Here is a 27,875-nt window from a genome sequence, read left to right on the forward strand (position 1 = left end):
CCCAGAAACTGCAGAAGAGGCGGCAATTGCCCCAGCTACCACAACGGGCTTGGATGCAGCTGTGGTATTTACAGACTCTCAAGCAGCCATGCGAAACTACAGCAAAGGTCGTGTGTCTACCCATGCAATTCAGACATTGAAGCACCGAAGCACTCCGATGCCGTTCACCTGTGTGACATGGGTTCCAGGGCACGAAGGGCTGGAAGGAAACGAGGCGGCTCATGCCGCGGCCCACGATCACGCCTACCGGGCTACCCCTTCCTGCTTTCTAGACGCCAGTACTGTGTCCGCGAAGGCTGAGTCTGTACCTAAGACTTACTCTGCAATAGTGCAACACCATAGGCTGGCAACACCATAGAGAGTATCCACCACCACACTCGAAGCTCAACAAAGAGGACAGCACCATGCTGATAAGACTGCAGAGCAACACGTACACACATGGCATACTAATGCACCGATTGTACCCAACATTACACGAATATGTCTTCCCAATTTGCGCCGTACCTGACACGTTGGTCCACCTGATCCTCGAGTGTCCATGCAATTGAAATACAGATCTATCGCCTCCGTCGAACACCTGTGACGCTGGTAAAGAAAACGAACACCTTCTCGAAATGTGGGAGGCCAATCTTGTCTTGGAGGACCTGGTCCAACAACGACGTCTCGTCGCCAGGGCCAAGGAGGCAGCGAAGGCCGGAGGGTTCCTGGAAGGAGGAGACCTCCCACCTAAGGTGAACGCGGAACCTACACCGCTACACTGTTTCGAAAATAAACGTTTATTCCTCCTCCATCTCGTCTTTCCTCCTTCACGCGCGTGCACTGGAGAACATGAGCAAACGCGCGTCTCAATTTTTTATGAAATATTTCTTTCGAAATATTTCGTCCATGGTTTTTTGATAGAAATTAGACAATAAGAAATTATTGAAATACGCTTAACAGAAATAATGTTTACGAAATATTTCGCCAAATTTTGATAGAAATGATACAGTAAAATTTTTATGGCTAAGTGCTCAACTGAAATGTGGTTCACGAAATACTTCCTCAATGGTATTTTAATAAAAATGAGTCAATGACATTTTATGGCAAAATGCTGAACATAAATATTGTCGACGAAGTATTGAACCAAGTCAATGAGTATTGCGGAACCATTCATGATCAGTAGAGTCGATCATTCGATTACAGTCCGACAATGAAAAATCAACAATCAATTTCATAAGGGTACGCGTCTGCACGTTGATGCAGGTATGGAAGAACAACGCACAGTTTGGGGAACTGACGGCAGAAGAGGTCCGTACCATCCTCAAAGACGACCGGCTATACGCCCCGAGCGAGGTGGAGGACACCTTCAGTGCCCTCCTGAAGTGGATCTCTGCAAACAAGGCTGCGAGGAAGGGCTACCTCGCCAAGTTCCTGCCTCTACTGCGCCTCGGACATTGCAGTGTCTCGTGAGTACCCAGTCTTGCGTCAACGTATGCCATCGACTGCAGTAATGATAGCTCGCCGTCTACTCACATTGTAAAAGTCCAGCTTTGGTTGTATGTGTAAACTCCTGTGTTTTCATTCCTTGTGTGTGAGCGACGTAGCTGTAGTTGTTGGATGTTCACGCTCGCATTAGTCATACCGCGGCGAGCATTGCGTTGTCGGTTGCTTCCAGCTGAGCTGCGGACATTATCAAAAGTTCGCTGCCTGCAATTCACGCATCGGGAAGGTTGCATTCTCCCGTCTGTGCATGTTCAGCAAACTTTCACATCGTCATGATGGTTTCGGGTTTGTTCTGCTTTTCTCACTTTATTAAAATGGTGTTTATTCGAGCTGCTGAATCGAACTGGCTCCTAATAAATTCAGAGATGCACGGTTTTTTTTCACGCGAACCACTTGTATGCGTGTTACGCTCCGTAGAGTCCTTCGAGTGCGCGTTTACGCGTGTGCTATTTGCGCGAGCTCATCGCGCACGCGATATGAAATCGCGTCTGACGTTCGGCAGCTCTCATACTGAGCCGCGTTCGCTCAGCAGCCCTTACATATTCACTTTTACGGCTGATATCATAAAATGGAAGTGCAAGCATAACGCGAGAATAAAAAAAACAGAAAAAAGCCGCCCACCGCGTCCCTCGGGGGGAGCTCGAGTAAATGCATCATAGATTACTCTTACTTATTTAATGACGAACGGTTGCCAGTGAACGGTTGTGCAACGACCAGATGCTGCCTTAATCCGCCTTGCGAGGCGAGAGAGGACGGGGGGAGCGACAGTTGGCACGAGACGCGAGCAAGGGTAGTGGGTGTGTCGAAGACGCCACTGCCGCCGTATTTGCGAGTAGGTGCAACTATACAATGCTCCGCATTTAAAACCCGAGGGTAGCAGTTGAACTTGCTTCACAACAGTTAAAGCTAAGTGAACTGCTTCGCATCTAAGGGTGATGATTGAGTGATACGAAGGACATCACTCTAACCTTATCGGTCGGGCTGTGTTATCTTTGTTTCTTTTGGCATGCTGCAAAAGGTCGTTTACCACGCGCAGTACGCGTACATATGTATATATATTATATATATATATATATATATATATATATATATATATATATATATATATATATATATATATATATATATATCATCAGCCTGCAGGACAAAGGCATCTCCCATGTTCCGCCAGTTAACCCGGTTAACCCGGTCCTGTGCTTGCAGCTGCCAATTTATGGCCGCAAACTTCTTAATCTCATCTGCCCACCTAAACTTCTGTCTCCCCCTAACCCGCTTGCCTTCTCTGGGAATCCAGTTAGTTACCCTTAATGACCAGCGGTTATCCTGTCTACGCGCTACATGCCCGGCCCATGTCCATTTCTTCATACATATATATATATATATATATATATATATATATATATATAGGCGAGAGATAAATCCAATGGTTCCGGTAGGAAATGCAGTCGAAAAAAGGAAGACGACAAACGTACGAAACGCAGTTTTTACTAACGTTTCGGCAGGTGGGCCTGCCTTCGTCGGAGTAAAAAGGCGAAGGCAGGCCCACCTGCCGAAACGTTAGTAAAAACTGCGTTTCGTACGTTTGTCGTCTTCCTTTTTTCGACTGTATATATATATATATATATATATATATATATATATATATATTGCATGCATGCACTTTGAACAGGGGCGTACCAGCTCTTTCGTGAGTGGAGATGCTAACCTGCCACACTCGCCAGCCGATATATATGTATATATTAAAAGAAAGACAACTTCTTCAACGCGCTTGCACTTTCATGTGATTTTTATACACACAGCACTTGTTCAATAGCGTAAAAAGATGACAGTCAGTTTGAGCAGGATGCACTGGGACAAGTACATGTTTGTCATGCTGATGCATGTAATATTAATACGCGCGACGCTTCTTATGCTTCCTTCACAACTTTCCACATAAATACAATTATGCGGATGGCGGCCTCCACAACAGAGAATATTTTATCTTTAAATGAAAATATTAACGACTAGAAACCGCTCACGAAAATTCAGTTTTTAAATGTGAAGCACTCCTTGATAGACCAATGGTTTATTTTAGCTTCCCACTGAGCTCGAGTCCACTGCTTTATTCGTCGCCGCTTTGCAAGCTGCCTACATCGCTTCAATTCGCCATAAGCAAGGCTGATCAGATTTATTGATGATTAAAGTGGAAACCTTTCTTGGCGCTTCCAGTGCTGCAAACTAAAATATTTAGAAAGATTAGTTGCAATTTTGTGCTCACAGCAGCTTCGACGAGCGGCGGTAATGGTAATACCTTTTGATGAACGAAGACGAATTTCCTGAAGCAGCAAACGCTTTGACCAGTCCGTAAAAAGTTTCTTCATTCCCATCTATAACCGCATCAGCCAGTCGCACTAGAAAAATAATTGCCAGATTCCACGTACACTGGGAATCCATGATATGCGAAGCGCGAATTAGAAATGTTGATATGTCACTTTGTTACGAGGTGGAGCTAAAGGATGCCGTACATCACTTTCGTGTCATGATTATCATGTTTGGATGTGTCGCTTACCTTCGTCATCTGTTCACGTCAGGTGATACCAAATTTAGTATGTGTGTAGATAGTGAAACGGCCGCCGCGAGAACGCTATGAGCGTGATATGTTATCATGTCCTTACATGACACGCGTCTCAGGATTGTGTTTGCCGCAATCGTACAATCCGTCATCTCTTGGCGTCACGTAATACCAAATGTGGCATATGTCAAGCTAGCGAAATAGCCACGAGCGCATCATCAGTGTGGCATGTAGTCATGTTGTAACATGACACGCATGTCTTGATTATCATGTTTGCATGTGTCATTCACCTATGTCGTCCGTTCCCGTCGCGTAATACCGAGTTTGCTACATGTGAAGGTAGCTAGACGGCCCCGAGTGCATCATGAGCATAGCATGTAGTCATGTTGTTACATGACACGCATCTCATTTTTATCATGTTTGCACCACCATCATAACTTCGTCATCCATTCAGATCTCGTAATACCGAATTTCGTTTAAGTAGCTAGCGAAACGGCCACCGGCGCATCGTGATCGTGGCATGTAGTCAAGTTGTTACATAACACGCATGTCATGATTTTCACGTTAGGGTCTTTCGCTTGTGTTCGCCATGCAATCATGCGAAACTATACCAGTTTTGCAATAAGCCATGTGAACGAAACCACCATAAGAGCTGCAGGACCATGAAATGTAAGTCATGACATTCATGATATAAATATCATGCTTTTCATGTTATGACTAGTCAAGTAAGTTCTTCATGCAGTCATGTTATGCCATACCAAGTTTGGTATTAATAACCTTATCGAAACGGCCAGGAGAGCTAAAAGTCGTAGGCGGCTAAATAGATAGATAGGAAGATAGATAGATAGATAGATAGATAGATAGATAGATAGATAGATAGATAGATAGATAGATAGATAGATAGATAGATAGATAGATAGATAGATAGATAGATAGATAGATAGATAGATAGATAGATAGATAGATAGATAGATAGATAGATAGATAGATAGATAGATAGATAGATAGATAGATAGATAGATAGATAGATAGATAGATAGATAGATAGATAGATAGATAGATAGATAGATAGATAGATAGATAGATAGATAGATAGATAGATAGATAGATAGATAGATAGATAGATAGATAGATAGATAGATAGATAGATAGATAGATAGATAGATAGATAGATAGATAGATAGATGACATGGGCACCCTTCCTCTTCATAGAAAGATGCCAGAGTCATATTTATACCTGAGGCGGAATTGTTTTAGGCCCGTGTGCTCAGATTTGGGGGCGCGATAAAGAACCCCAGGTGGTCGAAATTTCCGGAGTCCTCCGCTGCGGCGTCTCTCATAATGACATGGTGGTTTTGGGACGTTAAACCTCACATATCAATCAATTATCAACTTTATGCCTAAACTGAACCACGCCCCCTTCGTAGAAAATCTGAGGCTCGTTTCCTTAACATCGTGTCTCGGAAAGACTATGGAGCATGTTCTGCTTGCACGCCTCCAGAGACACGTGGAGGATATTGGACTACTGCCTCCAGAAATGATTGGCTTTAGGGCCTCACTTTTGGTGCAAGATGCGATGCTTCGCCTTCAACACGACATCATAACTCCTAACCAGAGTGAGGATACTCAGGCGATCCTTGTTCTGGACATACATGGAGCATTCAATAACGTAGCCCACTCAGCTATATATGCTGGCATCAACCGCATTTCTTGTGGCCCTAAAATGTACTCTTATATCAGAGGCTTCCTTACAAACCGCACAGCTACATTAACGTTAGGTCCAGAACATTCCTCACCCTATACACTAGGCAGCTTCGGAACGCCTCAAGGGTCAGTGCTCTCTTTAATCATATTTAACCTGGCTATGCTACCAATACCCAACGCTCTTCAACGTATCCCTGACTTGAACTTCTTCATCTATGCCGATGATATCACCTTATGGGTGAAATCAGGTGGACACATTCAAGACACCCTGCAAACAGCTGTAGATATAATAGCAGCACTAACATGATGATTTTCTATTGCACACCGAGTAAACCAGAGTTACTCCTTCTACCAACTCATCGTCGGAAAAAACACGTTCCAATGATCGAACTTCACATAAATGGGTGCCTCACTCCTAGAGTATCACGCATTCGTGTGCTAGGTTTATTTATCCAAAACAACCGACTTAATACGCACACACTCGAAGCTTTGCGCAATACTGTTGAAACCACCCTAAGAATAGTAGGAAGAATCTCAGGGAACAATGGAGGGCTCCGCGAGTCAGAGCTACTTCGTGTAACACAAGCGTTTGTGATTAGTGAAATCACTTATACTCTCCCTTACATTCACCTTAAGTTAGCAGAGTCGGAATTGGTCAACATCCTCTTCCATATAGTTTACAAATACGCACAAGGCATTGCACACAATACCTCTCACGCATGACTCCACCAGACAGGAGTCATAAATATCCGATGTAAAATCAATGAAGCCCATTCAACAGCTCACTATACACATGGCTCGTGACCACTAGCGCAGGTCGCCACATTTTATCGTCTACCCGAATGAACTTCACCTGTCTCACCAACGCTAAATATAACATTCCCCATCACATACATAAACAAAAACTCATACCGCCCCTTCCTGAAAACATGCATCCAACATATCATACTAAGCGTCGAATTCAAAGAGCAAAAGATCTTCCACAAAATTGCATGTAGCCAATGGCGTGCTCTATGTCGATGCGGCAGAATACCCATCCTCCTCATACTATGCCCTCTCTGCTGTCGATTATAACAGAGAGGCGCTCACAACGGCATCCATCACTGTCGGCTCTTCGGGGGAGGCAGAGGAGGATGCCATCGCTTTAGGTCTATTCATACCCAATATCACTATGATTGTAAGCGTCTCCAAAACTTCCGAACGTAACTTCAGTGCAGGTTGCATCTCATCAACTGCCCTTTCAATTCTTAAGAAACATCCTCCCACGCAACACGTTGCCCTAATATGGACACCCGCGCATGCGGGGTTGAGTGGCAATGAGGTGGCTCATACCTGTGCTCGAGGAATGACCAGCCGAGCGCAGGCCTCTGATGACGTCTTAGACTATGCGGCCTTTTTCAGCGCGAGAGGTCGTCTTTTGACCTTCCATGATATAAGAAATCACTATCGCCTACAGCACACTATATACACAGAACACAGCGAGCTGAGTGATTGCTGCCATATTGAAAAGCGCGTGGCGCCGTCTGTTACAAGCGTGGCGAAGCAACACTCTCAACTACCAGACGAGAAGACGCTCTGCAAATCAAACGCGGAACTTCACAACTCGAGTCCGGCTGTAAGCATGTTTCGCCTAAGGCGGTTGAGCTCGGCATTTTTCGTTGTGGACAGAAATCTGTGCAATCGCAAAACACTGCACCTGCACGATTCCCGCGATGCGTTGTGAACTTCACAGGCAGTGCTCAGCAATCTCTCCCTCTTTCGCTGGTTGTTGTCGCATCAGATGACAGCGCAATGGTAACCAGACGACTTTTTTATAAGCGGACGAAGCGTGAACAGGCACGTTTTCGCATTTTAAACTCCCAGAGCCACTGTATTACATTCAAGTGAGGCGTGCCTTGGCAGTTGCAAACAAATTATGGTGTCTCTGGGAGCGAAGGTATATCGCCGAAGGCGCCTGGTGCGAGATAGTCATGCTCTTGTCTATACCCCCCGCCCGTTACACCATGGAGCTTCGTGCTACCATAGAATACTATGGCGCCAGTTACAGACGCATGCGTTTTCTACCCCATCTTTTCGCCATCTTATATACCATGCGATATACACCTCCCTTTGTGCATTTTCTGTCAACAAAGAGCTAACCTAGACCCTATCATGTGGGAGTCTATTCGAAACCCACCACTTAGATCTCTACAAATTAATAGTAAGAAGCAGTGGGAGGCTGCTATGTGCAGCTGGGCTCCCGAGGTCCAGGACCAGATCTTGGATTGGGCCAAGAGGGTAGCGGAGACCTACGTTGGGTAGGCTCCTCTGACACTCCACCGCCGCATCTTTCCCTCTTGGGATAAAGTTTTTCTCCTCCTCCTACTGAGGTTTATTCTTTGCGTTTGTCGGGTCGACGCGACAGATGTCAGGTATTCCTTAACACTCGCAGGTCAAATATGCCCATGTGTGTTCTCGTCGTTCTTGGGTAGATACAAGTATAAATCACCTGTGGCACATACCCGCATACCAGCGCCACATACCCGCCCGTGGGTATGTGCCATTGTCTGGCGGGAAGTGTTTGACGATGTACGTGACAGGATTGTGACATTATTCACGTCTTCACCAGCATGTCATATTCGTCAAACCTTCTTACCCTCCCCTGCTAAATTTGGTTCACGCCAAATTAAGGAGGTGACCACGACAGCACCCAGACGTAAGCGGCTAGATAGATAGATAGATAGATAGATAGATAGATAGATAGATAGATAGATAGATAGATAGATAGATAGATAGATAGATAGATAGATAGATAGATAGATAGATAGATAGATAGATAGATAGATAGATAGATAGATAGATAGATAGATAGATAGATAGATAGATAGATAGATAGATAGATAGATAGATAGATAGATAGATAGATAGATAGATAGATGGATGGATGGATGGATGGATGGATGGATGGATGGATGGATGGATGGATGGATGGATGGATGGATGGATGGATGGATGGATGGATGGATGGATGGATGGATGGATGGATGGATGGATGGATGGATGGACGGATGGACGGACGGACGGACGGACGGACGGATACGCTCAAAGTTGCCAAAGTTCGCTAAGAAATGCTTCGCATTTAAAACGAAAACGCCAGAGGAGCCGGAAAACCACGACCGCGCGCGTCGATGATGTTCACATTCGTTCTGACCAACCCAGCCATCACTTTCATCGATACCTTAACAATTATTTCGATCTTGCCTGCTTTTTGAGAACTAAAGTTCATACCAAATTCTAGTTATTCCCGCAAAGTAGTGAAAACAAACAGCTCGCACCTATCAAAACGTTGTTTTAGGAAATAAGCCAGCAGAAACGACACGAGCGAACGCACTGGTAGCGGCGGCGGCGCATTCAGCTGGCTGTACCGAACGCGAGACACGTTGGGGCATGCCGATTCGCTGTTGCTGCACCGTCTGATTCCAAAGAGACAGAGAAATGTCTTAATTCACAAAATCATGGAGAAGGAGAGCGTGGGAAGAACCCCTAGTCCAGGGTCCTTAGGATAACTCCAGCGACGATCCGGGCCCGCTGTATCAGAGCTCGGAGGACCTCCGGGGTCCATCGTGGAGATCATCATCCCACAGCTCCTTGTTACGTAAAGGATGAAAGAAAGCAGGTAAGGGAGGAAAGATGTTCGCAGTGCACTCGATCGAGACATGGAAGGTCGTGGGCGAGTTTCCACAGCCGGGGCAACGGTCTGCATAGCACTGCGGGTGGAATTTATGAAGTGATACTAGATTGGGAAATGTTTTAGTCTGTAGCTGGCGTAACGCTACTGCCTTCTCTCGCGAGAAAGATTGTGGTGGGGCCCTCTGAGTGCAACGGACGTTTTTGTAGTCACGAAGAATGTCTTTGTAAATGAGAGGAGGATCTCCCCACTCTACAATGGTCGCTTCGCCTTGCCGGGCCACCCGGAGGGAAATTCAGTGGGCAACAGCGTGTGCGCGTTCATTGCCCGGCAGAGAGGCATGACCAAAAGTCCAGAGTAAGTGGATGCAAAAAGTGCTGTTTGACTCAGTTAGTAGAATTTTATTGAGATTTTGGTGGGCCGCTCTTGAGATGTCATGTCCTGATAAGAAGGCCCGACATGCCTGTTGCGAGTCTGTTAATATGTAGACCTCACTGTGAACACGGATAGCGTATCGGGCTCCAAGAATTTCACCGTGAGTGGCATGTGTCCCACGCATTGTAGCCTAGTCCTGCAGGGAATCGGTGCGATCTAACACTTCCGATGTTTAACCTTCGCGAGTTTGGGCTGTTTCCGTGTAAAGAGTATCCGATTCCGGGATGTCTTCGAGCATACGGCTGCGGTATCGTACGCGGGATTCGTGTCGGCCCTTGTCATGCTGGGAGTGCATGTAACGTGGTAAGAGATGAACAGTTAGTGTTTTACGTATCGCAGGCGATAAGGGCGAGGGGTGGGTTTCAATCTCAAGCAGTGGGACGGGATATCCGAGGCGTGAGAGGAGATTGCGGCCAGTAGGGGTGAGTAGGAGGCGTTGACGCTGACTGACCTAATCTGCCTCGAGCTGCTCGCTTAGTGTGTTGTGTGTCCCCAACTTAAGAAGACGTGTGGAAGTGTAGTTCGGAACGCCATGGGCCAGCTTTGTCGCTTTGCGGATCATGGCGTCTATGTGTAGTTGTTCCAGTCGAGTCAACTGTGGAAGGGCAAGTGATATGCCAGCCGGCTGATCATGCAGGCCTCCACCAAGCGCAGCAGGTCTTCTTTGAGCCCTGATTGGCGATTTGAAACTCGCCAGATTATGGACAGTATTTGGTCGACTTGTCGAGATAAAAGGCCAGCGGTGTAGTTAGCTTTGCCATCCGCTTGAACATGTAGTCCAAGGATGCGGGCACAAGAGACATGTGGTATGGGTATGCCATCCACGTGTACAATAATTGGGGAGGAGGGCTATCGCTTCCGGAGCGAATGGCGATGAGCTCTGATTTTTGAGGAGCACATTGAAAGCCTCCTTTTTAGCGTACTTAACGACAATATGCACCGACTTTTTGCAGTCGGTCCTGGATGCCTCCATCAGAGCCCCGTGTTGACCAGATAGTGATGTCATCTGCGTAAATAGCATCGGCGACATCGGGGATCTGGTCGAGCAAGCGGGGAAGCCCTGCCAGTGCGATATTATTTATTGTAGGGGAAAGAACAGAGCCCTGTAGTGTCCCACGTCCTGTAAGGTGGATTGTACCAGACCGATGCGGTCCCATTCCCGCAGTGATCGTACGATCTCGAAGAAGTGAGCAGATGTAGTTCAAGTTCCACAATGCGATTCGGCTTGATTGTGAAGGATGAGGTCGTGTTCAACATGACCGAAGGCCCCCTTCAAATCTAAAGCAATGAGTGCTCTTGTTCGGGCGCGAGACGGAGGCCCAAGTACTTCCTCCCGTAGCTGCAACAGTACATCTTTGGCCGATAGATGAGCTCGGTATCCGAATTGAGAATGCGCGAAGAAGGATTGCTGTTCTAAGAAGGGCTGCAGACGTCACAAGAGTACATGCTACATCAGCTTGCCAATGCAGGAGGTTAGGGGTATGGGACGTAGGTTTTGAACCTGAACTGGTTTGGCCGGCTGGGGAATCAACGAAATATCGGCGTGTCATCAAGCTTGGGGAAGCGTATCTTGGCGCCAGTATTTATTGAATATACCCGTGAGGTGGGTCATATACGCCCCACTTAGCGTTGCGGAGTGTGGTGAACCGAATGTGGTGTGCTCCCGGTGCCGTGTTACGGTGTATATCTTGTAACCTGTGCTTGCTCACTTTGACGAGGACGCTCCTATCATGATCCACACTGATGCCAGCGACGTAGGTTTAGGCACTATACTCGTCCAGTGGCAAGACTCAGCCGAGCGAGTGATCGAATATGCAAGTAGGACGTTTTTCTGAGCCGAGTCCCAATATTTCACAACGGAAAAGGAATGTCCTGCTGTAGTATGGGCAGTTATGAAGTTTTGCCCATACCTCTACGGCCATCCCTTCCACGTAGTCAGTGACCACCTCTTCCTTTGCTGGCTGACCAACTTGAAGGACCCGCCTTTTCGACTAGCGCACTGGAGCTTGCGCCTACAAGAGTTCCATTTGACGGTCGTCTATAGGTCGAGACGGCAGCACTCCGATGCTGATTGCTTATCCAGGTCACCTGTAAAGCAAGATAATGTCTCCGAAAAGGATGACATGGCGTTTTTAGAAGTGGTCGACACGGTCACCATTTCGTCTAAGCAGAAAAAAGGCAGCGAGCTGCTTCGGTTTACTAATTTTCTTAACAGTCAGTCTACAAACGTGCCCTAAGTATTTACATGCAGCTTGCCATCATTCTGCTTGCGCAGTGGTGTGCTATATAAGAAGAACTTTTCCTCCAGTGGAAGTGGCCACTTGTCATCCCGACATCCATTCGCGATCAGATCCTGAGCACTGGCCGTGATGAGCCAACCTCCAGCTACCTCGAATACACGCGCACATTGGCCAGAATCCAACAGAAATAATACTGGCCGAAGCTTCCTGGCACTGTAAAGTATTACGTCTGCACGTGCCTCGATTGTCATCGACGAAAATCGCCACCTTTCAAACCAGCCAGATTGTTGCAAACAGTTCAAGTGCCCACCATGCCTTTTGCACAAGTTGGAGGACCTCCTTGGACCATTTCCAACTTCACATACTGGAAACGATTGGATAATTGTCGCTACGGACTATCTTACTTGCTACGCAGAAACAAAGGCTGTATCAAGCGGAACTGCTATAGAAGTGGCGCGATTTTTCGGTGAAGATATCGTTCTGAGGCAAGGTGCTCCTAGGATTTTAAATGGACACGGGTACCACTTTCACGGCCATGCTCCTTAAGCCAGTGCTGGAGCTCAGTGGAACAGCACATCAGAAAACTACCTTTTACCACCCACAAACCAACGGCTTAACCGGACGCCTCAACAAGACAATAGCTGATATGCTGAGTATGTACATCGACGTTCTACCATACGTGACGTTTGCCTATAATACGGCGCAACAGAAAACTACACAAAGCACGCCATTTAATCTTCTGTATGGCCTTGAAGTAAGACAATGCTTGATGCCATGTTGCTGCACGACTGCGACGATACAGACACGGATGCTCAAGCCTTCACCCGACGAGCTGAAGAGGCGCGGAAGCTAGCACGCGTGTGAATCACCCGGCAGCAGAGTTACGACTCGCAGTGTTATAACCTGCGACACCAATACGTCACTTATAAACTAGGCGGAAAGTGTGGGTCTGCAGCCCTATTCGCCGACGCGGCATTTCTGAAAGTTAACGAAGAAGTAGTTTGGTCCCTACAATGTTGTACGGTGCCTAAGTGACGTGAACAATCAGGTCATCCCTGACAGTTCCTCGCAAACTCGCCAGCAATAATTGAAAATCGTACACGCTGTGCGGATGAAGCCAGTTGCATAATACGTCGACTACATACACCACGTATTTTGTAGCGGAGCATCGGGACAATGCCCTCCTGGAGGAAGGCAAATGCCGCATTCAACCTAGAGAAAAGAGCTCGCGCAGCAAGAAAGAAAAAAGTTCTTGCCCGGTCCTCTTAAGGAGCGCCTTGCATTTAAATAAAGTGACCTCTTCTATATCCGACTTCTGCTGTGTCTGCGTCGTGACAATATTAAAACTGAGAACAATCATCAACAGAACACACGAGGATAAGTAAAAAAACAGCCCTATGCACAGGAAGTGTGAGATAAACAGACAATATAAATGCAAAGACGAAAATCTCTGGGGTCATTTGCGCTTGTTAAAGCGAGCTTCGCACCACTTATCGCAAGGTACATTGTACTTCATTGCTTTGAGATTATGTGTATGCCCAAATTCAATGCATCTAGACCTCACGCAAAGCACGTCCGAGTGCTTGCTCAAACTCCAACCGGCATGCGATGCTCGCTAGCACTTGCAAGTTGCAGCATGCTGAAATAACTGAAACATCTTTGCCTCTAGAGTATAAAGTTGGGTGTGGTAGTAAGACGTAATTATTGACGTAGCACGTAGAATAGGAGAAACAGTACAAGGAAAGGGACAAGCGCTCCCCTCTGTCTCTTCCTTTGTCCCGTGTTTCTCCTACTTTACGCGCTACGTCAATCTTTGCCTCGCCGCCGTGGTCTAGTGGCTAGGGTACTCGGCTGCTGGATTGAATCGCAGCTGCGGCGGCTGCATTTACGATGGAGGCAAAAATGTGGTAGGATTGTTCGCTCAAACTTGGGTGCACGTTAAAAAACCCCAGTTGGTGGAAATTTCTGGACCCCTTCAATATGGCGTCTCTCATACTCATATGGTGGTTTTGAGAAGTTGAACTCTACATATCAATCAGGTTAAGACCATCATCTTTTTGTAAGGTTGTGATTCACTCGCACGTTTTCCTGTGTTCCACCTTCGTCCTTAAACACTTCGGAGTGTCTTGAGCTTCAAGCGCCCACGGAGTGCAAAGTTTCGACCTGGTTCCTAGGAGTGATTTTCTCGTTGCGTATTGTCTCTTTAGTGTCTCATGCATGCCGCCGGTAGCTATCCACGAATCAATCTTTGAACACCCGGGTGCACGTGGATGGTAGCCAGGCCCAGTTTAGCCAATCACGCCAGCAATAATGAAGGCCGTTGCTAGAAATTCTTCAATCACTGTTGCTTCTGCTGTAGCTCCCGTTTTGTTTCTCCCTGCTGCTACAATAGTGTCGGTGATCACGCATTAAAGCCAGCCAACGTTGTACACGGCAACAGTGACGCCAGACATTTCGTTTAGCCGGGTAATTTGAAGTACGCCAATCCAATGCGTACCACTAAAACGTGATTTTGTTTCAAAATAAACCCTTTCTTGGAACAAAAGTAATACTACGAGGATTCCGGACCGCTATTTCAACAATCAACGTCGACTTAATATAGTTGTTATAGTGTCCCTTTAAGTACCAGATGATATTGTTGTAAAAGCCACGCCATCACTTCCTGCTTGTTGCAGAGACCTGGAAAAAGTTGCCGTCAACCGAGAAGTCCAACAAGACGCAGATGCCCTCAAAGTGCTGAATGCGATCCACCGGGTCAGCTACTGTCGCCACAACAGGCACTTAATTTCTTGTGAAAAGTAACAATAAATACCTACTCTAGACACGCAGTCAGCCGCGCGCTGAATGCGTCATGTGCTATCAAAACAAACTAAATCAAGATTTCAGACATTGCCACTAAAAAGCAATTTTACCTGTATTTGTAATTATAACATCTTAAATTGATTTTGGCCTTGTCCGTTGCTCTGAGGTTTCGTATAACTCCTAGTGCCCAGCACGTCGCATGTCCTATGTAATAGTAAAAGCATGCGAGAACAGTTTACGATCGCGGCTTAAGCAGAGAGGAAACACGCTGGTCATCTACCATGAAAGCATTATGGAGGTTCTGGACGTAGGACTGTGTATAACCTGTTGGAACTGTGCACTTTTATTGGTGGGTGTTCGGTCACGCGAGGTCTATCAGGGACATCAGCAGGCGGAGTGTTTACGTGGTGTGTTCTTATCGCTCAATCTGCAGAGAAGCGACGTAAAACGTGAACGTTGATTGCTCGCGTTACCAATCCGGTTACCTCATGCCGGTGTTCGTTGAGTTACGTCGAGTCGTTGTTAAACGCGTTAGTTGTTAGCATTTGTTAGCATTCCCAGTAATGACATTTATATTTACTGCTGTCTCACTCATTCACTCGTCATTGTAGCGAAGCGACTTTGTTTCGGGCTTCACGAACGACTGGTGTTAGAGAACACTTTCGAATTCTTCTGATACTTAACAAATAACCACCAGCTCATAGAAATGTGCTCGCTAACGGCAGTAACAACATTGGAACAATAGTATTGAAACGGTCACGACTTGTAATAATTACTTGAACGTTATATGGGCACGTGCAGTGATGATGATACGTTAAATCTACTTCCAGCTAGTTGCTGGACAACTGTGCTTCACCTCGCGGGTCATTGTGTCCTCACACAATAAACAATTGACGCTGTTAAACTGCATGCCACGTGATGGTACATGGCTGCCATCAGCGAAACGTGACTAGCTATATATATATATATATATATATATATATATATATATATATATATATATATATATATATATATATATATATATATATATATATAATGTGTTCTTCTACAATATTTTGGCATGCCTGCTATTAAAGGCAGTTTTCACTACGCAGTCACTGACCAGCAACTCTACGGCAGTTGGTGAAGTTGCCGGCGTAGACCTGTCCCATAGGACATGGCTGAAGCCTCGCATTCCCAAGAACGCCATCTTTGTCTTCGGCGGATGGACCGAGTTCGCCACCAACCGCTTGCTCACATATAACTGCCGCGCCTCCAAGTGGCGTGATCTGGGCTACCAGTACACACCACGCAGGTATAGTTCGATAATTGTTTGGATTTAGCATTCCTAAACAATGATACTATTATGAGAGACACCGTAGTGAGAGGCTCCGGAAGATTCGACGACCTGGGTTTCTTTAACGTGTACCTCAATTTAAGTACACGGGCCTCAGGCATTTCAACAACATTAGAAAGGTGACCACCACGGCTGAAATTCTATACCGCACAGGTTTAGTGCTGGCCATTTCTTTGCTCATGATGGTTATCATTTGCACCATTCATCATTCATTATATCTATTCATCTATACAGGTGGAGGTTGCAGAATTACAGAATGCCAAGGGGACTTTCCATCCGGATTTTCCCAAAATAGTAATTGTTACATCAGAAATTGGGAGACACTTCAGTTTCTCTTTTAGAGCCGAACGCGATATTTTGTCGCTAGTGCGTAGTTTTATTGTATGATGTTACTCGAGCTGTTTGAATTGTGGATTACTGCAATGTCATCGATAATGTTGAAAGTAGCTTCTGTCAGTCAAGCTTTCGCATATGGCTGCATTGTATGTAGTGGGTAGTTATGGGTAACTAAACAAGGAGTAATTATGCACGTGAAATAAGAATACGCGCAGTGACGTATTTGCCCTTTGTAATAGCTAACCAGAGTTCAGCCACGAAGTATTTATGATAATCATATGTTCCGACGGCTGATCGCTTCTACCACGCAGTATTACTGCGATATTACATGTTTTAATGTGAAGCCTGTAGGACGCTTGTTTTTCTTCAAAGCATGAAACAGTGCGGGCAAATGGCACAAGAAAGACTGGCAGGTCCTCGCGCTAACTAATAAAATGAGCATTGATTCACTAGTTCTTTAAAATGGGAAGTAACAAAAATATTGATTAAAACAGAAGCGCTATGCGCAGCAATACGGTAAACGCGCCCTGCAAAACTTGTTCAAGAAGCCATGTAATGTATTCACTAAAAGAACTCATTGCCTCACGAATTTACCACCGCCATTTTATTAGAATTCGTATACGAGTGCAGTTGCAAGAATTTGTCTGACGCTATAACTGCATTCTCTTTTCTTTTGCCCGAGAAATGTAAAAAAGCAAAGCAGGGAGGGATGGCACGGGGACAGCAAATACGTCATGGGTGCTTCGTGGGCTTGAGCACTTTTTCTCTTTTAATAGGAAATTGTTTTAAGCTGCGTTCACCACGGCTCCGCGATGCATTTCTGTCACTGATATGACGTTGCAATGCATTTACTAACAGATAGCGAAGAAGAAAAAAAACGAGAACGAAAAGCTATGCAGCGGGGCGTTGACCCAGTGACTTCGCGCTCCTCTGAGTGCGACACTGACCACTATGCCACAAATTGGCCTTTCTCCGACATGTGAATGGCACGCAATTTATACAAACCTTTTGCCGCTGGCAGTCCTCAGAGCTGGGCTGCTGCAGCGCGTTTTGGTCATCAGTAGCGATATGTCATGATGGGCGTGCGTGTGGCGCACGCGCTCGTAAAGGTCGTCGTGCCACGCCATCTAGCGCATCGCTGTGCGCGCGCGCCTCCGCAAGGCGTGGTCAAAGTGCGTATAGATGTTCTCTGTGTAGTGGCTTGCCCGCGCACGTGTTTATCTCTGTATTCAGGTGAGTTCCAGCTCTTCTGCTTGCGCCGCAAGTTCGCTATCAAGCAATATACAGCTAAGGAGAGCACGAACGTCTTTTCGCTCGCTGCCGCACCCGCGTTTACAAAAGGAGCGCACTGCTCACACACGAAGAAGCAAGAATTGGGACCGTTGTTTGCACTCGACCAGTGTATACCTGTGCGTTCATTTTGTTCGTCTGTCTTTCTGTTTGAGCAGCCTGCTTAATGTGCCGAGGTGTGACAATTGTTTGTCTCCGCTCATCCTCTCTATGTTCATTTCGTGCTTGTTTTATGCTCGAGGTGCGCGCTGAATATTACGAGCTGCTTGCCGTTCCTCGCATGACATTGCAATTTGTTACTGCAGCACTCATTCCTTCGACCTTGTGGTGAAACAATGCCCGATGAATGCTCAACTACCCCTAGGAAGACACGTTTCACTTTTGTGTTATGCTGATTCCTAAAAGAATGATCAACCACGTGTTTTTATTCTTCGAATAAGGGACTTTTAGGTGCGATCGTGCATTCACGCGTGGACAACTCGCAGCCTCCTGCGGCGGCCCCGGTGATGACCTAGCGTGCCATGCTTAAGTCAGCGTGCAGTTAATTCAACACACATTATAGATGCAAAGCTGGGCCGGAAGAGCTATAACCACCAAAGCGCTGACATCTCGGAACGATGGCATTATTGTCATCGCAATACTTTAGAAGAACGCTAAACATAGTAAGCTATAGTTTAAAGCAATCAAATTTTCGCAATATGTATTAGATACAAGCGTGATCACGAATATAAATAAACGCAAATTGTCTGATGCTTTTAACAAATACTTTCACCGAAGATCCAATGGTGGTTTATGTGATTTACTTGTAAATAAAAGTGCGCAGAAAAACCATTTGAAGTTTATGTTACTAGGTGGCGCCATTTTCCTCGTATCGTATCAATATTATAGCGGGGGTGCAGCTGCGCGGCCGATTGTGCCGGCTAGCTCGCGCATCGGGTGAACCATAGTGTCTCGTCGTCCATGTGTTTTGTTGACACGAGGCAGCAAGTCACCCTTGTGGCAGTCTCTGTAATAAGACAGAGTGCTACAAAGCGGGTAAAAATGACAGGGCTGATTGCTGCAGGCACTGGCGAGTGGGGCTGAGACCACCCGAAAGCTGAGCATAGTTCCATTATGGCGGCACTCATGTGGTTAGGGGTTCTAATGCATGGGCCCAAAGGGGGCTTTTGTCTCCTGAGTAGTATATTAACTCTATGCAAATCGGTCCCTGGATGACGCAGTGGCTCGGACGAGTGATTTTTTGAGCGTGTATCATTCTTTCTCGTGAAAGGAGAAAGGAATTTTTGTAGACTTTAAAAATTTACTGTAAATTCTAGGCCACATGCTGCTCTTTGGTATTTGGCTCACGTGCTCTTCGAAGCCACGAATACCACTCGGCAGGTTTTTCTGACTGTTCTCAGAAAGTATCGCAGGGCCCCTTTGAGGCAACCTAGCAAAGGCAGATATCAGAATACACGAAGTAAAGAAACAATAAAACACGATCAATATTGTTAATTTAGGTTTAGACTGGTACAAGCAACTGAAATAAATGGTACATACGAACCAATAAAGGAAGGATAACTGATATGTCAAGCATGCATAGGAATGGCATATCAAAGAGCACGACATAAGGGAAAAAAATAATCAGAGACAAGAAATATACTCGCAATGTGATGAGTGAAATATATACTACAACTAGACATCATGCCGATTTATTGCATGTAGCTGTTTTAAATATGTGTCCATTTTTCGTCAGTACTGTAACCTTGAAACATTTACAGAAAAAAAACAGCGCGCTGTTTTGTTTGGTATGAGGCCTAACGTAAGGTGGCTCCGGCTATCAGAGACATCGTAATGGAGACATTGTGGGGCATCCTAGTTCGTCGTGGACTACGTAAACAACGTAGACATCTCATACATCTGAGGGGAGAACTGCTTATAACCTTGACCAGACGAGGTGTTTTCAACATGCGCGAAAATTGGGCAGTGCTTGAGCCTCCAGCATTTAGTTAGGTCACAAAGGCATGCGAGTACTTAAGCTTCGTAAGATATCCTGGTACGAGGAATTACTGAAGGGGAATATTTGAGGTATAAATATAGTGGTATCGAACCTAACTTAAGTGCTCCAACTTTTTGTTTGAAGAACTAGTCATCATCATCATCTTCTTCTTCTTCATCATCATTAGTCTGACTATGTCCAATGCAAAAGAGAAGCATCTCCCATGTTCCTCTAGTCAACTCCGTCCTGTGCTTTTTGTTGCCACTTTATAAGCACAAACTTCCTAATCTCATCTGCTCACAAAATTTTTGTCTCCCACCCACCCATTTGCCTTCACTTCGAATCATGTCTGTGATCCCTAATTAACAGCAGTTATCCTGCCTTCATGCTGCGTGCTTTACCTATCACCAATTCTTCTTCATTTTGATGGTGATGTCCTTAACGTCCGTTTTTTCCCTGACACACACTGCTGTCTTCTTGTCCCCTAAAGTTAAACCTTTCATTTTTCTTTCCATTGCTCGCTGCGTCGTTCTCAACTTGAGTTGAACCTTCTTGGTAACCTCCCAGGTCTCTTCTCCGTAGTTAAGTATCGGTTATATGCACATCTTATACGTATACCTTCCCCTTGGGGATAGTGGCAATTTGCCATTCATGATTTGAGAATGTTTGCCAAGTGCGCTTCACTACAATATTATTGTTCTAGTTACTCCAATCTTTGGGTCGGGCTCTGCTGATACCACCCGTCTTACGTAGACGTACTATTTTACTACTTCAAATACATGGCTAGCTACTCCAAAGCGCTGTTGTCTTCCGAGGTTGTTGTACATTGCTTCAATTTTCTGCAGATAACTTTAGGACCTCCCTTTTAGCTCTCCAGTCCAATTCAGTAATCATGAGTTGCAGTTCTCCCCTGAGTAACTCCGCAATTGCGCGAAGTGCAGATTACCAAGAACACTCCAATACATCGTATTCCTATCTCCTCGCATTCCAGGCGTCTGAAAACCTGTAAGCACGCGATATTAGCATTTGGAATATCGTATCCCCTTATCTTACATCCTTAGTTATTGATATTGTCACGCACCAAGAGCCGTGAAGACAAGACAGGAACAGCGGGGCGGAAAGACACGAGCGTGTATCTTTAAACGAAGCGCTCATACACACTTCTTTGTTCTCTTTTCCCTTTTCAGCTCGCTAGGGCTTGCGGCTCACAACTCTGGGTGGCATTATTCCCCCTCCCATTAGAGCATCGACTCGATGTTCATACACAAGGTGACAACAGGGCCCATAAGAAAATAAAAAGAAAGGGAGAAACGATGCTTATAGTGCACAGGGCATATGCAGGTGCAAAAAAAAAAGAAAAATGTCTGTGGTTGGTCATAAGAAAAAAAAACATTAATACAGTTCAAAGTTTGTTCGAGACCCTTTGGACAACGAAAAAAAATGTTTGCTGCCCTGGCACAATAAGGCGAGTATTACCACGTAAAATAAGGTTTTAAGCGGACGACGTGCACAATCTCTGTTCGTGGTGAGTGGCGCTGGGTCGTCGCCGAGCCTCCATCTGGAATGACTTCGTAGGTTACCTCGTTCAACCGCCTTAATACTTTGTAGGGTCCGAAGTACTTGCTGAGAAGTTTCTCGCTGAGACCTCGCCATTTAACAGGAGTCCAAACCCACACTTGGTCGCCAGGTTGATAGGTAACTGTTCGATGGTGGATGTTGTACCTTCGGTAGTCCTTACATTGCTGCGTCTTATGTGCACGCGAGCTAGTTGGCGTGCTTCCTCTGCACGCTGAATGTAATCCTCGACATCAGGAGTTAGCAGCTCGTGCTGTTTGATGTCACAAGGAATCATGGCGTCTAGCATGGTTTGCACGTCTCAACCATAAACGAGGCGGAAGGGTGCAAATTTTGTCGTTTCCTGGGTTGCGGTGTTATACGCAAACGTTACGTACGGCAGGATCTCGTCCCACGTTTTATGCTGCACACACACGTACATAGAAATTATGTCAGCCAGTGTTTTGTTTAGCCTTTCTGCCAAGCCGTTACTCTGGGGGTGGTATGCGGTTGTCTTACGGTGGTTCGTGTAACTGAGTTTGAAGATGTCGTCCAGCAGTTTTGCCGTAAACGCTGTCCCTCGGTCAGTGATGATGACTGACAGGGCGCCGTGACGAAGCACTATGTGGTGCATGAAAAACTGGGCGACTTCAGATGCTGTACCGCGTGGCAGTGGCTTCGTTTCAGCGTAACGCGTCAAATAATCTGTTGCGACGATGATACACTTGTTTCCAGATTGAGACAAAGGAAACGGTCCAAGAAGGTCCATTCCAACTTGGTCAAACGGCGTACGTGGTGGGTCGATGGGTTGTAGGAGGCCTATAGGTGGTGACTTGTGACGCTGACATTCGCGGCATCCTTTCACGTAGCGTTTCACACAAGCTGCAAGTTTTGGCCAGAAATATAGCTGTCGTACCCGGTCGAGCGTCCGTGAGTATCCCAGATGGCCGGATGTCGGCTCATCGTGGCAGGCTAATAGGATATCATCGCGAAGGTCTTGAGGAACGACTAGAAGATAAGATCTGCTGCCGGTACCGGTGTTTTTCTTGTATAATATGCCGTGTCGTAAGCAAAATGACGGCCACGTACGGGAATGTTGTCGAGGAACCGACATGGTGCTGCCTTCTAAATGGTCGATGATGGGCCTTAACTCGGGGTCCGCTCGTTGCTTACTGAGGAGGTCCACCCGACTGAGAGTCCCCAGGAAGGCACTGTCGTCTTCTACAGCTGTATGGCCGGATTCCAGAGGTGCTCGTGATAGCGTGTCAGCGTCTTCATGCTTTCTACCCGATTTTGTATAGGATGGTGACATCAAACTCTTGAAGTCGCAGACTTCATTGTGCTAATCGCCCAGAGGCGTTTCGGAGATTAGCCAACCAACATAAAGCGTGGTGATCAGTCACAACTATAAATGGGCGCCCATAGAGATAAGGCTTGAACTTTGTAACCGCCCATATTACCGCAAGACATTCCTTCTCTGACGTTGAATAGTTGGTTTCGGCACATGATAAAGTGCGGCTCGCGTAGGTGATCACACGTTCGGTCCCATCTTGCTTTTGCACCAAGATAGCTCCGAGACCAATGTTGCTTGCGTCAGTGCGCACCTCTGTGTCAGCGTCCTCATCGAAATGACCAAGCACAGGAGGGGAAGACAATCGATGTTGCAGTTCCGCAAAGGCAGTCGCTTGTTAGTGGCGATACTATGTGCAGAGCCCCAGAAATTGTCGAAGACTTTTCTTGTCTCTCGGAGCTGGAAAAGCGGCCACAGCGGCAGTCTTCTCGGGATCGGGACGAACGCCTGCAGTGCTCACAACGTGACCCAAGAACTTCAGTTCTTTGTAGGCGAAATGGCACATCTCAGGCTTGAGGGTAAGGTCAGCGGATCGTATAGCTTTAAGAACACTCGGAATGCGATGAAGGTGCTCGTCAAACGTTCTTGAAAAGACAACGCCATCATCTAGATAGACGAGGCAACTTTTCCACTTGAGGTCAGCGAGAACGGTATCCATCATTCGTTGGAATGTGGCCGGAGCGCAACAGAGACCGAATGGGAGCACTCGAAATTCATACAGACCGTCAGGAGTTACAAAAGCAGTTTTTTTCGCAGTCACGTTCATCAACTTCAATTTGCCAGTAATCACTTTTGAGGTGGAGTGAGGAAAAGTACTTTGCTCGCCTCAGCCTGTCAAGAGAATCATTCACTCGAGACAACGGGTACACGTCTTTCTTTGTGACGTTATTCAGCTTCCTATAATCGACACGAAAGCGAAGTGTACCATCCTTCTTCTTTACAAGGACCACTGGCGATTACCAAGGGCTGCTTGGTGGCTGTATTACACCGTCTTGAAGCACTTTCTTCACTTGCTTTTGAAACACGCGTCGTTCAGTTGGTGAAACTCGGTAAGGCTGTTGCCGTATAAGGTGCGCGTCGCCGTAGGTGATAATACGGTGTTTCATAATCAAGGTCTGACGAATTCTCGATGAACGTGCAAAACAGGCGTCGAATTCTATCAAGAGGTCGTTAAACCTTCGTTTGTTTTCGTCAGAAAGCGCTGGATTTACGTCGACACACTGGAGAGGTGCTTCGGCATTATCGATCGCCTCGGAAGCAAAACACTCAGTCACATTGGTTACTGGGTAGGCATAGGCGATGACAGTACCAGTGAAAAGGTGTCGGCGCTCGTAGCTGAAGTTTGTAACAAGAACTTCGCAGTGGCCAGCCTTACGACATGCGGGGGAAGTCACTGGGTGGTTGATAATCCCGCATGGAAGGAGGTTCTCTTAAGGCATGCTGGACTTCATCTTGGACTACGCTGGACAACGAGGAGATAGTGGGCAGCGAGGACGCTGACAGCTTCTGGAGTTCTTCATGGATGACTGAACGTATGATCTCTCGGACAAAATCCATTTGACCACCGAAAGCTCCCAAGTAGTCCGTAGTTGAAGCGTTGACGTGCCATTCGTATGACGGGGCCCGGTGCCTAAGAGTGCTTTCGATGGTGACGGCTTATCTGAGAAATTCGGACACAGTCTTGGGAGGACTACGCGCAAGCCCACCGAAAAGCTGTTCTTTCACCCCGCGCATGAGGTACCGTACCTTTTTTTCTCCTGGCATGCTGGGGTCATCTCGGTGGAAAAGACGCGTTATGTCCTCGACATACATCGTAACCCCTTCATATGGCAGTTGTATGTGGGACTGCAGATCGCGCTCAGCTCTCTCATGTCGGTCAGGGCTGGTATATTTCCCAAGAAGTCGGCGTTTGAAGTCTTCCCACGGTGTAAGAATACCCACCCGGTTCTCATACCATACGCGTGCGCCGTCCAAAATACTGAAATAGACGTGCCGCAGTTCGTCTGCGTCGTCCCACTGGTTGTGCACGGCAACGAACTCGTAATGAACGAACCTATCTTCGACATCCTCAAGTGCAGTGCCATGAAAGGGATTTGGCGTTTTTGTTGTCAGTAAGGTGCAATGAAGCGGCGGTGTGCCGTTCGTATCGTTTCGGTTGGTTCAGTAGGGCTGGTCGGAGCCGCCATGTTGTTTACGAGCATTCCGAATTCAGGGGATTGCCCTCGGATTCTTCTGCTGGCGCGGTGCACAGGAGTAACCACCGATACGACGCTTGAGTTCTTGCTATGTGGAGGGGTACAGTGCATAGATTACCCAGCACGTCGACCAGTTTGTCACGCACCAAGAGCCGTGAATACAAGACAGGAACAGCGGGGCAGAAAGACATGAGCGTGTATCTTTAAGCGAAGCACTAACACACACTTCTTTGTTCTCTGTTCCCTTTTCGGCTCGCTAGGGCTTGTCGGCTCACAAATCTAGGTGGCAATATTCATCACTTTTTATGCAGAATTATTGTGACAGTTGATGTGCTGTAAACTTCTTCAAATATATGTATATCTGCTCCATCAACGCCCTCATCCTGCAGTATGTCCGTGACTGCGGATATATCTACTTAATCAAATGTATTCTCGTAATCTATGATGGCTTTGTATAGTAGTTGAGTGTATTCTGAGTGATTGATCACTTGATTCTCACTTGATTGATCACATGATTGATCACTTGATCACTCTATAACTTGATTGATAGTGTGAGTCTGGTCGATTGATGAGTAGCCTGTATAGAATCCTGCTTGATCATTTGGTTGATTTATTTCTAATGTTGTCGTAATTCAGTTAGCAATTCCTTTTGTAAACTTACCTTGTATACCACGGACAGCAAGCTTATCAGCCTGTAATTCTCCAAGTCCTTGTCGTTTATTTTCTTATGGATTAGGATGATGTTAGCATTCTTCACAGGTTAAGCTACCCTCTTTGTCAGGAGACACTTGGCGTACACAGTGTGGCCAGTTTTTCCTAACACAATCTATCCTGCGTCTTTCAGTAGATCTGATCGTACCTAATCCTCTCCAGCACGTTTGCCTTGTTGCATTCGCTCCAAGGCTTTCCTGGCTTCTGTGATTACTGGTGGGATGTCACCTGGGTTACTGCTAGTTCTTACGTTATGGTCGTGGTTGTCCCGGCTACTGTACACTCTTTTGTAAAACTCCTCCGCTGCTTTAACTATCATATCCATATTGCTAGTTTGTTCGTCTTTCTTGTCCCTTGATGCATACATCTGGTTTCGGCCTATCCTAAGCTTCCTCTTCACAGCTTTGACCATTGCTGCATTCTGTAGAACTTGTTCGATTCTCTTCATGTTATACCTTATTCCATCGCATACCTCACGCCGCTAATGCGGTTCGAAAGCTCGAACTATTTTGTCTGTTGTGTTTGAAGATGTCATGCTTTGACGTTTCTCAATGAGGCTCTTTATTTCCTGGGACAGCTTGCTAGTGTTTTGTCTAATAACCGTACCCCCGCTTCCACTGCGGATTCGGTAAGGATGTCCGTCAGATTATCATTTATTGCGTAAATGTTAAGGCCGCTTTCCTGGATAAGAGTCGAGTATCTGATCCGAAGCGAGACTCTGAATTATTGTACTATCCCTCTCAGCACAAGCGCATTGACTGGCGTCATCCGTATTAGTTTCTGTCGTTTCTTCTTCAAGCGTAGGCCTATTCAAGACCTTATCATTCTATGGTCATTCCATCTTGTCTTGCCAAGCACTTCCACATCCTGCACGACGCCTGGGTGTGCACTCAGTATAAAATCTATTTCGTCCTTATTTTCACCGTTAAGCAGGCAGAGGGGTATTTTCACATCGGTACTAGAAATTTCCGACAGGGATTATTAGTATAATTCGCAGAATGCAATATTTTACGAATATTTGAAAGCTTCTACCGAAAACAAATGAACCGTAAGTGGTCATGCAAGAGCCCTAATGGCAAAAGTAAGGTTTGAAGAATTAGGCAGTGTCAACTCACGTTGTCTGTTGTCTATGCTTTTGAGCATTTAGTAAAAATGCAACACTAGCAGAATTCTGCCACTACTGCCTCAACACCAGACAGCAATACGAATGATTTATCCGCCTTTTTCCTAAGCTAAACACCTATAATGTTAGAGAATAGGGTAGCATCTAACTTAGGTTGTAGCGCTTACGCGCGATAATGTGCTCGCATGTCGGGGTCCTCTCCATCGCAGAGCATACCACGGCTTGGCGGCGGCAGGCCAGTTCGTGTTCGTGGTGGGCGGCTTCAGCGGCCGCGACTGCCACAATTCCCTCGTGTGCCTCGACGTTGGCCAGGCGAGGTGGATCGCCAAGGCGAACATGGCGCTCGCACGCTGCTACCTCAGCGTATCCGTCCTCCAGGCAAGCACGAAGACGAGACAAAACGCGCATTTTTTGCTTACAGTCATCAACTATTGTTCTAGCTAACCGCGTATTTCAGATACCGCGTTGTAATTCAGATTCGTAAGCGTTATTTGCATACTGGGGACATAAGTGTGCGCTGTAATAAAGTGTTGTACGTTTATGGCTGAATTCTGGAGCCATTAAATGCGGCCAAGCAGCCTTAGCAGAATGGAAAGCTGGGCAAGTTTGTTTGAATTCCTCGCTTCAAAATACGTGGAAAGGCGCTAACAAGAGTAAGGCTCACAAGAGAAAGCAAAGCGTGTCATTTTGTGTTAATGACATTTCTCTCGTGAACGCGTTTCTGCTTATTTTCAAGCAATCAAACTACTTTAACTCAAGAGAAACACTTCGCGCTTTTGACAAACTGCACCTTTCGCCTACTGGTTGTCTCGTATCATCAGCTTTGAATTATGAACTTATATTGGTCGATCAATCCATTTTTCAATCAATGCGTTTTATTAAGGCAAAAAGAATCAATGCAATGTATAAAATATACCGACGATGGTCCCAAAGTTCACGACTACAACGGGACCCACGGTGATGGTTACAACTGAATAAAACAACCAAAAGCAGCAATCAGAACTGAGAGACGAAAATAAGGAACGCACAACAAATATGAAAAGGAAAAAGACAAGGAACCAAAAAAACAGCATATAATGAGTACACCTAAAATTACGACAATTCTGGTACAACACAA

At 46.1% G+C, this 27,875-nt stretch overlaps 1 protein-coding gene across 1 annotated transcript in view; it reads left to right on the forward strand.

Annotated features, from left to right (window-relative positions):
• LOC119165497 (kelch-like protein 10) overlaps positions 1 to 27,875 on the forward strand; it is a 95,604-nt gene that overhangs the window by 67,041 nt on the left and 688 nt on the right. Inside the window, exons 4-7 of the mRNA XM_075870334.1 lie at positions 1,243 to 1,445; positions 14,755 to 14,833; positions 15,979 to 16,178; positions 26,968 to 27,136. Coding sequence (XP_075726449.1) covers positions 1,243 to 1,445; positions 14,755 to 14,833; positions 15,979 to 16,178; positions 26,968 to 27,136 — 651 coding nt within the window. The remainder of the gene's footprint in view (positions 1 to 1,242; positions 1,446 to 14,754; positions 14,834 to 15,978; positions 16,179 to 26,967; positions 27,137 to 27,875) is intronic.

This window comes from Rhipicephalus microplus, chromosome 8 (assembly GCF_043290135.1).
Source record: "Rhipicephalus microplus isolate Deutch F79 chromosome 8, USDA_Rmic, whole genome shotgun sequence".
NCBI classification, from domain to species: domain Eukaryota; kingdom Metazoa; phylum Arthropoda; class Arachnida; order Ixodida; family Ixodidae; genus Rhipicephalus; species Rhipicephalus microplus.